The 14,204-nt window shown below is 42.3% G+C and overlaps 1 protein-coding gene across 1 annotated transcript in view; it reads right to left on the bottom strand.

The window, feature by feature from the left end:
• LOC126764384 (uncharacterized) overlaps positions 1 to 14,204 on the bottom strand; it is a 108,411-nt gene that overhangs the window by 30,736 nt on the left and 63,471 nt on the right. Inside the window, exon 3 of the mRNA XM_050482083.1 lies at positions 1,257 to 1,316. Within this exon, the coding sequence (XP_050338040.1) occupies positions 1,257 to 1,316 (60 nt within the window). The remainder of the gene's footprint in view (positions 1 to 1,256; positions 1,317 to 14,204) is intronic.

The following is a 14,204-nucleotide window of genomic DNA, read 5'->3' as shown; positions in this document are numbered from 1 at the left end:
CCGAAAGCCTATAAAGTGCCATAAATAAACACTAAATTTGGTTCAGGGGAAAGTGTTCGTGACCCCGCTTTTTAATAATCTCTTAAATCACTTAAGCTATAACAACTAAATTCACCAAGCGCAAATAACAACCTACCGACATTATGTAAGTGGGTGAAATTTAATGATAACCCCGCTTGCTCCCCATATATCGGTACTGTTGAAAACAACTAAAAGAGCTATGAAGCAAAACCTAAACCCATGTCTGGAGACCGAGATATGTTACAGTTTGGAAATGGGCGAAATCGGATTACTGCCATGAATACTTTCCAAAAACACAATTTTAAACTCCCTTTCCTATTGGTCAATGTGTCATATTTATAATTGAAACTCAGATATATATCCGATATTAGTATGTGAGTATGTATGTAGCCCCATATACCTAATATTAACCTACAAAACGACGCTATGCATCATTAGTTTAGCTGAAATTCGCACTATTTTAAAGTTTACTTTCGTTAAAGGCAAATCCGCTAGAGGGGGGCATTATGAAGTCGAGATGGAAACAAATTATCGATATATTTGAACTAAATACGATCACTGTAACACTTTTTATAAAGCATTGAATAAAGAGCAAAAAAGCAGAAGGGAGATATATCAATTATATCAAATATTAGTTAGTGAACTCCATTTTTACACGTCTATAACTCTTGAACGCAATATCCAAACTAATCATACATATCGTCGTTTTGTAATTTATGTCAAGACCTTTCAAAGATGTATAGTATTGCCAGATACAAGCTCTGTAGCGCTTTATATGTACATAGCCGCGATATTCAAAAGACAAAAAGGCGGACGGGAGATATTTTCTAACCTAATATAAAGATTTTTGGAACTTCCGGGAAACTTTATACTTTTACTTTATCTTAAAAAAAATTGAGAGATCTTATGACGCTACATGTTTGTGCTAATATTGAATAAAATCGGGTGAAAACTCGCTTTAGGCCCCATTGGAAGGTGCAAGAGTATGAAATATTCGGTGATACCCGAACTTAGCTCTTCCTTACTTGTTATATCTTGCGATATTGGCCGTGTCATCATAATCATTTCATTAAATTTTGTTTCTATGCTATCCGTTAAAAAGAGTAAAGGAACAACTACATACATATGTATATGATGGAAAGAAAATTACATTATTCACAGTAAAATTTCAGTAAATATGTAGAGAAACAGATCGTATTTAACCATTAGGAGCGTTGAAACATCGAGTGGTTTACCTTCTTGTTTTATCCATGCTTTTTCAGTGTTGGAACCATTCTCTTCATCTTCCTTTTTACCTATTAAGACATTACATTTGAAAATTTTTTAATTACATATAATTGTTATTATTTAATGTGTGGACTGACAATCCTTCACGATTGATAATAAACTTCAATAATTTATAGGGCTCACTTACAAAATTTTGATATATTATTGTTAAATTTCCATAGTACGTGTACCCCTTAAGCAAAATATCTTGAATAAATGAAGTCGCCTGAATTCTAGTAAGATATATACCATATTATGCAATATTTAATGGCTGTAGCGTTAATACTGATAATGTCGAAATCAGTTTTAGTTTCTTTATATGAATCAAAAACACGCTTTCAAATATTCTAACTATAAGAGTGATAACAGATTGTAAAATATTCAAAATCATCAAAATGTAAACCCGTAAGACTTGGGAAAACTATAAAAAATATAATTTGATCACAGTCAAAGTTGTTAGAGAAAAGGAATCCAGTTATTTTATTCTTGAAACAACTTAAAATTTTTGAATCCCAAAATATTTATATTTTAAATATTACTCTTGTTTATAACAAAAAATGCATATAAAGCCACTCTAAAATTAATAAATTCAAGGTCACTACAGCCTTTAACATCATAGAACCAACATCGTCATACCAAGTTGAGTTTTAAGATATAAGGCAGCTTTTAAAAAGGTTTATATTCAATCAGGGTTCTCATTTACTACTCCGTAGTAGCAAAATTTATAAAATTATTGCTATGCTATCGCTACCGCTCTCACTTTGTCGGGAGCCACAGCATAGCCTTAGCATAACATTGTAAAGTATGTGCCCTACTCTGCTCCGAGTTTTGTTAGGTAAAAAACTATAGCTGGAGCGGGAGCAAAAAATTAAATTCTGCGCTATGCTCTGGCGTAGCGGTAGCAAAATATTGGGAGCGGTAGCACAGCAGAGCTAATGAAAATTTTCATGTGCTACAGCTCCCGCATGTGTTTGTCGTTTTTTTTTTTCTTTTTTGCTATTTTCTGTCATAATATTTGAATTAATTGAATAATTCAAACAAAAAAATGTTATGCAAATCATTTTGGTACTTGTTGCGTCAAGTGACTTTATAAATCTAAAATCAAATATTTTAAGAAATATATTAATAAAGTGAATTAGATAATAATTGAATAAATTATAAAATTTTTTTTATTATGTAAAATATTTACCATTTTTATATTACCAAGAACATCATCTATTCCAAATGTATTACAATACTCAATTACTATGAATTTTCGAAATTAATTTTAACTACATATACTTTCCCCCTTTTTATATACATTAGGGTGTTTTTATGTTTTTGAATTATTAATTTTGTTCGGTCCCGTCACGAAATTTCCTTGGAAATACCCCAAAAAAAATTTCCCTGAAAATTTTAGCCCTACATATTAACATTAAGAACTGGACCGAGGCATGTCAAAAATTTTCCATAGAAAATACACTACAATCTTGGTTTTTTATCTTTAAATTCCTACAGATCAGAGGTATTTTATGGCATCGCTTTGACTTTAGACGCTGTAGCTTTTGCCAGTTATACAAAAAAATGCGAATTTCGTAGAAAAATCAGGTTTAGATACCTCGCCTTTATCTTTTGGAATACACATGGTTAATATTCATCTACTGATTACCAGTACCAGTTTTAATCCATTGCACTGCGTATTTGCAGTTCTATTCTACCATTCCCAATATTTAGTAATTTTATCATTTTTTAGGAAGAACCAGTTTGAAATTGTACGCATATACATTCTTCAATGTATATTGCAAAGAATCGAAAAGATTTCTGTATATCTAAAATTATAATAAACCTTTTTATCAACACTCCAATTATTCCGCTATATCTTTATGTTAGATATCCCGTTTGGTTGCTTATGAATGCATTTGCGTCCTTGACCAATAATCTAGCAAAGTATCCGCAGTGCCTTGACGATGAAAATTTCAATGCCATATTTTGTTGTGATATTAAATATATCGGACGGGTTCGTCTTAAAAGAAAACTACCTGGTTAAGGAGCAAAATCAGTACATCCCATATACTAAGCAGGTTCGGATATGAAAATTTTTACTTATTTCTTTCTATTTTTGAATTACCAAAATTTTCAAATGATTCTTACATAAATTTTGTACAAATGCTTATGATTTGAAATATAATTTTTGTATTTATGAGTTGTATTGAATTTTAGCATAAAGAGATAAAATGTATTTTATGTCCTTACCCTGCTTCTAAGCTACCTCCCCACCAATTTTAAGCCAAATCGGTTCAGCCATTCTTGAGTTATAAACGACTTTCTTTTATATACCAACTTGTACCATACTTGTAAATGACAGAAAAGAGCAAAAAAGAAAAAAAACAACAAACACATGCGGGAGCTGTAGCACATGAAAATTTTCATTAGCTGTGCTGTGCTACCGCTCCCAATTTTTTGCTACCGCTACGCCAGAGCATAGCGCAGAATTTAATTTTTTGCTCCCGCTCCAGCTATAGTTTTTTACCTAACAAAACTCGGAGCAGAGTAGGGCACATACTTTACAATGTTATGCTAAGGCTATGCTGTGGCTCCCGACAAAGTGAGAGCGGTAGCAAGAGTAAAATGAAATGCTACGAGAGTAGCGTAGTTTTTCAAACGCTGGTTTAAAGGACATGTCAAGCAACCAATCATTGTTTGGGTTAAAGATTGGTAAAGTGCCGAATGAAATAGTATGTAAGACATGCGCAAAAGCAAAAATAAATGTGAAACCTTTCCTCAAGTTTCAGAAAAGCCTGCAAAACAGTTACTTTCTGTAGTGCATAGTGACGTTTGTGGTCCAATAAATTGCACATCAATTGGTGGTTCACGATATTTTGCTATGTACATTCATTGATGACAAATCGCGAAACATGAATGTATATTTTTTAAAAACGAAAGATGCTGTTTTTGAGGCATTTAAAGAATACAAGGCTATATCAGAAAAGCAAACCGGATGTAAAATTAAAAACTTGAGAAGCGATAACGGTCGCGAATACATATCAAATGTGTTTGATTCTTATTTAAAACAAAACGGTATAATGAAACAATTGACAGTGCCTTATACTCCGAAGCAAAACGGTGTAGCGGAACGTGCAAATAGGACATTGGTAGAAATGGCTAGAGCAATGTTAGATTATGCGAAAATTGGCGAGCATTTTTGGGCAGAGGCAGTGAAAACAGCTGCATATATACGTAATCGAACAGTGACAAAAATTGTCGTGAACAAAACGCCACATGAATTGTGGGTGTGTACGAAACCCAGTGTATCGCATTTTAAAATTTTCGGTTCGACTGCAGTGGCTCTCGATACAAAACAATCAAAAAAGTTTCGCACTAAAGGTAAAGAGTGCATTATGATCGGTTATTCAAAAATAAGTAAGGGTTATCGTCTGTATGATCAAGAAAGCAGAAAAGTTTTTGTCAGCCGCGATGTCATCTTCATCGAAAAGCCTAATGATACTCAACAGGCAGATACGAAACTCATCGAATTCGACGAAGGTGAACTGCAGGGCATCGTGTTGCCTACAGTGCAGTTACATAGTAAAAACAACGATGGCGAAGTAGCAGATACTCAAGTGATGAAGCGAAGGTGTAGAAAGTGATCAAAGTGACGACGACACCAATAATGTACGGGATGCAGTAGTGATTGGTCGAGGTAGACCAAAATTGTTGCGTACTGCCAAAAGAGGACGTCCGCGAAAACAATACAATGAACTCCATTTAATGTGTGAAGAGTCAGTAGACACAAAACAGTGTTGCAGAGGCGTTAAATAGCGATCATTCTACTGAATGGAAAGCCGCGATGGAAAAGGAGTATGCAGCACTCGGGAAAAATGACACGTGGATACTTGCTGATTTGCCACAAGGTCAAAAGGTGGTTGGATGCAAGTGGGTATATACTGTTAAACGTGACAAATTCGGCGACATTAAGCAATTTAAGGCGCGACTGGTAGCCAAGGGTTGCAGTCAGCGATACGGCGTAAATTATTTTGAGACATTTTCTCCAGTCGTCAGATACGCAAATATTCGAATGGTAATCGCATTGGCGGTTGAACATAATTTGGACTTACACCAAATTGACGTGTCATCAGCGTATCTCAACAGTGAATTGCATGGCGAGGTTTATGATAGAAGATATCCAGATCGCGTATTGAAACTAAAGAAGTCTTTATACGGTTTAAAGCAAAGCGGTCGTGAATGGAATTCGAAATTAGATTCTGTTCTTCAAGATATGGGATTTAAGCCATGTCCCAGCGAGTCATGCATTTATGTAAGAAATTCGAAAAATGTAACGAGTTTAATTGCAGTGTACGTAGATGATTTAATCATTGTGAGTTCGAATAAGTCTGAACTATTGCAGATCAAAGCCGACATAGCAAGCAAGTTTGACATCGTTGACGGTGGTCAGTTAACGCATTTCTTGGGCATAGAAATAGGGCGTTGCGATGAAACGGGCAGTGTCAAAAGCTGTACATTTTAAGGTTGCTTGCGAGCTAATGTATTTAGCAATATCAACTCGTCCTGACATCATCCATTCAGTTAGCAAATTATCTCAGCGTAATACAGATCCACATATAGAGCATGAAGCTGGAGTAAAGCATTTACTACGGTATTTGAAGAAGACAGCGGATTTTAAATTACACTACGTAAAAACTGGCAAAGATATTGAGGGCTTTGCAGATGCTGATTGGGGTAGTGATCCAACTGACCGTAAGTCCTATACGGGGTATGCTTTCGTAGCAGTTGGTGGTGTATTCTCTTGGGAATCTAAGAAACAGAGCGTCGTAGCTCTAAGTAGTACAGAAGCCGAGTATATAGCATTATCTGCGGCAGCAAAAGAAGCAGCGTATATAACCAAACTTCTAAAAGAAATGGGTTTTGGCAAGAGCAGACCTATGGTAATAAATAACGACAGATGTACATTAACAATGAAATAGATTTAAATTATATTTCAACAAACAATATGATGTCAGACATGTTAACTAAAAATTTACATATTAATAGATATAAGTAAATAATTTTTGTAAAGTGTTGAGAAGGAGTGTTGGAAATATATATACGTGGCAACACTTCCCATCACTATTTTCCGTTATCCTCATCTCTTTGCATACTAGTTTGTATTCCTTTCTCATACTCACTTCATTTTTAGTCTATCACAATAAATCAAACCGACAGACTTTAACAGCAAACATTATTTGAAAAAATTTTACAACCAATATTGCGTTGATATGGCGGCAAAAATTATTTCAGAGAGGCTTGACTTCATCAAAAGAAGTCAAAAAAAATGAGAGCAGAAGAATACATTCATTTAAGAGATGCCGTCGTAAATGATGGGAATATAAACGCATCCAATATTGGCCAGCACGTTATATTGCCGTCGTCATTTACAGGATCCCTCAGATTCATGAATGAAAAAAGTCAAGATGCCATGACATATGTCAGGAAATTTGGAAGACCTGATCTCTTCATTACATTTACATGTAACTCAAAATGGCCGGAAATAAAAATTGAGTTATTACCTAATCAACATTCTTACGACAGACATGATTTGGTTTCTAGAGTATTTCATTTAAAACTCAAGAAAATGATAGACCTACTAACGAAGAAGAATATTTTTGGACCATTGAAAGCCTTTGTTTACAGCGTTGAATGGCAAAAAAGAGGTTTACCTCACGCCCACATTATATTTATTAATCCTGCGTCACCATTTATGAAATAAAACGTTTGTTCTAAAAAGTACCCTAAACATTTTATTTCGGAAACACAAACCGGGATGACGGTTACCCAACCTATAGACGCAGGTCTCCAGATAATGGTGGGAACACAGCAGTAATTCGTGTCAAAGGTACAGAAATGAGCGTGCATAATCGTTGAGTGGTTCCCTATAATCCTGTGCTATCACGAATTTTCAATGCACACATTAACGTAGAGTTTAGTCAATCGGTCAAAGATATTAAGTACATCTGTAAGTATATTCATAAAGGTTCTGATCAAGCCACATTTTCGTTACAAATGAATAACGATGAAGTAGAAAGATACCTAAATGGTCGCTATATCCCTTCCAGACCTAGCTATAACAATTGTGAGATCTGGTTTTAACTACAGACTACCTAAAAAAATTATTTACATGTGTTAACCTGTAAGCAGTGATTGTGTGCACTGTTTTTCAATAGAACTGCAAAAAAAGAAAACATTTAAACGGTAAATAGCGGTACACAGGCTTTAGTTTCAAATAGTAATTTAGCAAGCGTAGACATACATCCACGTGGTGAGTGTTTTTATTTTTTTTAAACATATAAAACTAAAATTATGATAGTGATTGAAGTTACCATAAAAGTAAAAAGGAGGGCAGTAAAACACAGATATCACAATTGTGCTATTCAGGCACATAATACAGTTTCGTTACATGCTCACAAATGTGTTATCTTCCCAATTTCTAGGAAGATTTTTCGATTTGGGCAGCAGCGATGACGTTGAAGCAGTCCTAGACATTTTAGATCAATCTGATATATATTTCAGTGATGATGATGACAATGTAGATGAAACTTGGACTACGTCTAACGTAAACGCTGGTGGAGAAGAAAGCGATGAAAATAGAGATGACAATGAAGAGGATCCAGAAGCTCAACAATCAAACTTCGCAGGCCCAGCGGTCATACAACCGTCATCGAACGCTATACCTAAACCACTCCTCAGGAGAGAAATTTGGAAAAATGCACCCTTTCCGAACACACAGCTTTCTATAAGTTATGGTTGCCAAAATCAAATAAGGGTGAAGACACCTTTAGAATACTTAAAGAATTATTTTCCGGAATACCACTATAAGAATGTGGTGAAATTTACCAAAAAGTACGTCTTGGCTAATCGTGGTCAAGAGGCGCGTTATGTAACAGCCGATATAAAACGATTTTACGGGTGTGCAACCATAATGGGCTGCCTTGGCTACCCTGCTATAAGAATGTACTGGTCAAATGAATGCAAAATTCCTGCCATATTTAATTCAATGTCTCGAGACAAATTTCTCCAACTACGGTCAACGTCCGGTGTGTTTTACGTGGGCACCTGCTGACGACAGTCTTACTCCACGGCGCTCAAAAGTACAGCGGATCAAATCAATGCGTTGATCAGCGCCCTGAGAATGCAAAGCATTTTCAGTACCAATTGGCAGTGTGGAATGGACACACTAACCACCTTGGTAGGGTTCGAGGCCCATCTAAAACCTCTGCCGTGCTTTGGGTCCGGCACCCGGTTGCAATGCAACTCCACATTCAACTGACAAAGACAGTTCTTCCCGCGAATTGGGTTTCAACCACAACCACCACGATACTCCTCGAGGGGCCAGTCCGCACGAGCAGGTTGGAGCGAACTCCAAGGGCTCCTGCTCCCCGTGGTACCAGAATTAAGTCTCCGGTCAGACCTCGTAGCCGAAACTACTACCAGTTGAGCTTCCATACGGCTCTGGACTGGTGGCCAGGGGTTGGACCCCATACACACATCACTTACACACCCCAATCATACAGAAACTAACCCTAACTTCCAGCTAACCGCCTTTGCCGCTTAAATAATTCACGCGCAAACGACCCTAACTGTTCGGTATTCCGACTAGTGGAGATCACACCACTAACATCTAATCGTCCATCAGTCCAGCTAATCCCCATACCACCCAGATCCCTAATGTCCGAGTACATCGGGCACTCCGCAATTAAATGCGACCAGTTTTCTAAAACTGCCCCACAAAAACACCCCGACGTATCCGATAGGTGCCTCTGATGCAAAAATGCATTCAGAGGCCCATGCCCCGTAAGCAGGAAACCCAGACTCAGACAAAATCTGAAGTCTGGGTTATCCAAAACGAACGCCACGTCCCGAATGTACTCGTACGTCACTCGGCCGTTAGGACTATTGTCCCAACGTTCTTGCCACCTACATCTAACCCTATCATCTAGGAGCCTCTTGCTCCCTAGATATCCCTCCCTCTCCACATCATCGTCAGAAATCCAATCATTCCGCAGCAATGACACACTCAAGCCCCTTCTTAAGCTGAATGCAACAGCACGCTGTATGACAATCAGGTCAAGAGGGGGTGCACCTAACAAGACCTGCATCGCATCCGTTGAGACAGTGCGACAGACAGGCAAACAAGCAAGCATCATGCAACGCTGGATTGAGAGGAGTTTTTGAGACCCCCAGACAGTCGTGGCTGTCTCCCACCATACAGGGGCTCCATAAGTGGCACAGGCCACAAACAAGCCACGATATATGGTGCGGACAGCACGACGTCCGAGACCACAATCGCTCCTCAAAATCCGTCGTATTTTGCCTACAGTTGCCTGCAGTCGCTCCTTTACATTCGCCAAGTGTGGAGTGAAACACATCCTTTCATTCATGGTCAGTCCCAGATATTTGACTTGCGTCACATATCTGATGCTGACCCCGTTCACACGGACAATCGGTGGACGACCCGATGACAATCTACCTTTCAGCAGCATTGCCACCGTTTTGTCCATCGATATGTCGACCCCCACACCTAAATCCCAAGAATTAACGATCTCTAAGAGATCTCCTCCCGCCCGTTCTAGCTCAGACCTCGAGCGACCTTCGACCATAAGAAGAAGGTCGTCCGCATACGCACAACATTTACAGAGTGGCTCGAGCTGCCCAAGCAGTGTGTCCATCATAAGGTTCCAAATATATGGACCACAGATGGAACCATGCGGGCAACCTCGAACAACTCCGATCTCCACACTCCCATTCATGCCGACAAGAGAGGCCTTTCTGTCCGAAAAATAACTCCGCCAAAGAGTAATTTCCGGACAGCCAAGCTCCTCCAGCCGTTGCACCACTCGATCCCAGCTTAGGTAATCAAACGCCCCCTTGAAGTCAACAAATATGCCGAGGACATATTTGTTGACATTCTCCCTAACGACACTCTGAACGTAGAACCACGCATCCTCTATACTGCGTCCTTTCCTGAACCCAAACTGCCTATCCGACCACATACCCCGCGTTAGCTTCTGAAGCCGTTCCACCATGACCCTTTCCAGCACTTTTCCAAGTACTGGAAGGAGACTGATGCCCCGATAAGATCGAGGAGCGCTCCTGACCTTATCAGGGGACTTCAGAAGAGGAACAACCCTAGCACTTTTCCACTCGCGTGGAAAGTATCCCTCCCAGACGCACTTATTATAAATGGCCTCCAGGTATTCCGGAATGAACTTTCATAAGCTTTTACACATCTCTCCGTTCAAACCATCAAAACCTGGGGACCGTTTAGACCTAACCAGGCCAAAGGCGTACCCCAACTCCCCATCATCTAATGGAGGGACTGGCACCTCTTGTGCTTGAGGTACCAGCACCTCCGACCTAGGAAAGAACGCACCTAACAGAACCCCCGCACACACTCTCCACGACGACAACAGAGTGTCACCGACGCGAAGAGAGGTAATATCCTCCCTCCTACGACCCCGGCAGATTCTATAGACCTGACCCCAGGGTTGTTCCTATTCTCTCTCACAAAACTCCTCCACTCTTCCTCTTTACTTTTCACCAGCATCTCCTTATATTCCCTAACCGCACAACTAAATTCATACCTAAGCTGGGACAGCCTATCAGAATTGGACCGTCGGGCGCGTTGAAACTTTCGCCTCAATCGCCTGACAGTCCTCCACTTCAAGGTTAACTCATGCGTCCACCATTTAATTTTACTAAGTCTGGAACACTCATACCTACCAAAAACCCTATCATTAACCCCCCAAACTACCTCATATAGACGAGCAATCTGCTCGTCAACCCCCAGCTCCTCAAACTCTCTAACCGCTTCCCTAACCGAGAGTCCATATTGGTTCCAGTCAGTACCAGCGGTACGCCATCGCCGCAATGGACTCTCATAAGGCAAGGGAGGGGATTGAGGGGTAACCATAATTTGAATCAAATTATGGTCACTCAATCCCCACCCTCCCTTAACCTCCCATCTAAAGCTAAAAGCCCTACTTGCTGCCTTATTCATAAGCGTCACGTCAATGCCACTTACGCCCCCAGGCCCATCAAGCGTATACCATTCGCTCGGCTCATTCAAAATGTGGAGGCTTTTAGCCACCACCCATTCGCTTAATGCCTCGCCTCGGCTGTGGCTTTGGTATCCGCACGAATGCCGGGATACTTAACTAAACCACATCAAAGACGAGGCATTCGCATCCAGCCCTAGGATAAATGGACTGCTACTCGCAAGTAGTAGCAGCTTATCCATGTAGCCCAGGTAGGACTCTAGGGGCTCGCTATATTTATAAACTAGCGACGGTCATCCTATCGAACTCCCCTTCTATCGCTACACATATACCCAGTTGTGAAGAATCCACAACTACGCAATCGTAGTGTGGATTATTCACAACTATTGCAGCGTTAGCTCTAAGGTCAGTGAAGACCTTAAAACCCCCAGGAAGACCCCGAACCACACCATTGGTGGCGTAGGGCTCCTGGAGTAGAGCAATACTGCACCCACCCTCAACCATGCAATCCCCTAACTCACACATTACGGCATAAGAGCCCTGACAGTTGAGCTGGATAATCCCTCCCATCAGTGTCTGGCGAGGGCGCGCTCCACAAGGCCACAATATATAGGGCAGACAGCTGACATCATCAGATACCCAGCTGGTCTACCCTTAAACTCACAGTTGCGACAATGGGGTGCACCGACCCTTCTCCAAGAGGGCGGACATCAACTTGTCCGTACCCTCCAGGACAACGTTGGTGCTACCGGCAGCGGCCACCTTCCAGGGACGACTGACCATCCTCACGTCAGTCCTCTGGGACGCCGGGCTGAAGTCCTTGAGGTTCAGCCGGAGTAGATCTTCCATGAATTCCTTATGGGAGATCTCCGTATGGACCCCCTGGACCACCACCCGGCGACCCAATTTCCGGTTGACAGAGACGTCCAACCCCACCTCCTCTAATTTCTTGTTATTCGCAACTTTCTCCCTCTCAAGAACAGAGGGAGTGCGAACAACCGCCCCACCACCCTTAATTGGTCTAACATCATGGACCCTCACACCAAGTGAGGGACCCACCTCTTTTACCACCTTTTTTATAACCTCCTTAGAGGAAGTTGTGGGAACTTTACTCCTCACCACGACCGACCAGGTCTCCACAGGCTTCGGCGTCACCGGTGTGATCGCATCCAGCACATGTGCAGGAGGCGGAGGCATCGGTGCCGACGGAGCCGGCATTGACCTGCTCGGCGTCGAGGGGTGGCCCCCGCAACTTCCCCTAAGGGCATCTACCTGACCGCAAAGATGGGCATTTTCGGTAATTACCGCCATCAGGAGCGCCTCATACTTTGAGGCAAGCTCCAACAGCCCCTTCGCGGTCTCTCTCTCAAAGCCCTTGGCTTCGAACACAAGCTCGTTTAGCTCCCCCGTGATTCTTTTGGCAGCCGCAACATGGCTGACTGCCCCACCCCCAACAACCACAGATCCCCTAGACGGAACCCGCGTTCCCTCTTTCTTGGCACTCGAGACACGAGTGCCCGCATTCGTAACGCCCTCCCTCGCGACGCCCACTCCTTTGCCCACCGTACTAACCGGATGGGCCACGCTCCCACTACCGCTCCCACCATCATTGCGCGACGACCCCGTACGCGCAGTCGCTTTCACGGTGGTGGCCACTAAGGCACTCCCACCACAACACCCGCTCCCTCCCTCGACACCCCCTACGTTACGCGGCGACCCCGCACGCGGAACCACCTTCTCAGCGGAGGCCACGTTGGCACTCCCGCCACAACTCCCGCTCCCTCCCTCTGTACCCCCCTACGTTACGCAGCGACCCAGCACGCGTAACCACCTTCTCGACGGAGGCCACGATGGCACTCCCGCCACAGCTCTCGCTCCCTCCCTCGCTTCCATTCTCCTTACGCGGCGACCCCAAACGCGCCTTGCTCCGCGGTGGAGACTTTACTCCCGACGTAGAGTCATCCACGACTGTCGAAGCGGCGGATTCTCCGCTTCCAGCGAGGGCCTTCGTCCTCCTCTTCCGTCCAGGAGGCATCTCGCCTCCCGACTCACCCTTCAGTCGGACTGATCCGCTGGCGTCCCTATGCCACTAATGGTGTGGTTAGGGGTCTCCCTGGCAGTTTTAGGATATTCACAGATCTTGGGGCTAACGCCGCAATAGTTGTGAACAATCCAAACTATGATTGCGTAGTTTTGGACTCTTCACAGCTGGGAGTCTGCGTTTCCGTAGAAGGGGAGTTCGGTAAACTGGTTGTCGCTAGTTTGTACTGCAAATTTAGCGAACCCCTAGAGCCTTACCTGGGGTACATGGATAAGCTACTACTACTTGCGAGTAGTAGTCCAATTATCCTTGGGCTAGATGCGAATGCCTCGTCTTCGATGTGGTTTAGTAAGGTATCCCGGCATTCGGCCGGATACCAAAGCCACAGTCGAGGCGAAGCACTCAGCGAATGGGTGGTGGCTAATAACCTCCATATAGTAAATGAGCCCAGCGAATTCTATACATTCGATGGGCCAGGAGGTGTTAGCGATATTGATGTTACCCTCATCAATCAGGCAGCTAGCAGTGCGTTTGACGTCAGGTGGGAAATACAGGGAGAGTGGAGTATAAGTGATCATAATTTGATTCAAATTATGGTTACTGCCATATCTCCTCCAACGGAGCAAGTTAGTCCATTGCGGCGCTGGCGTACCTCTGGTGTCGACTGGAGCCAATATGGACTGTCTGTTAGGGATGCGGTATTTGAAATACCGCTTAGTGAGTTTAGGGAACTGGGGGTTGACGATCAAATCGCTCAGCTAACTGCATTAGTTTGGGGTGTCAATGATAGGTTGCTGCGGAAAAGCGAAAGCTACCGCGGCAAGAAATTAAAATGGTGGACGCACGAG

The sequence above is a fragment of the Bactrocera neohumeralis genome, unplaced genomic scaffold, assembly GCF_024586455.1.
Source record: "Bactrocera neohumeralis isolate Rockhampton unplaced genomic scaffold, APGP_CSIRO_Bneo_wtdbg2-racon-allhic-juicebox.fasta_v2 cluster09, whole genome shotgun sequence".
NCBI lineage: Eukaryota > Metazoa > Arthropoda > Insecta > Diptera > Tephritidae > Bactrocera > Bactrocera neohumeralis.
Note: the sequence above shows the minus strand (reverse complement) of the source record. Positions and strands in the feature narration are given on the sequence as shown.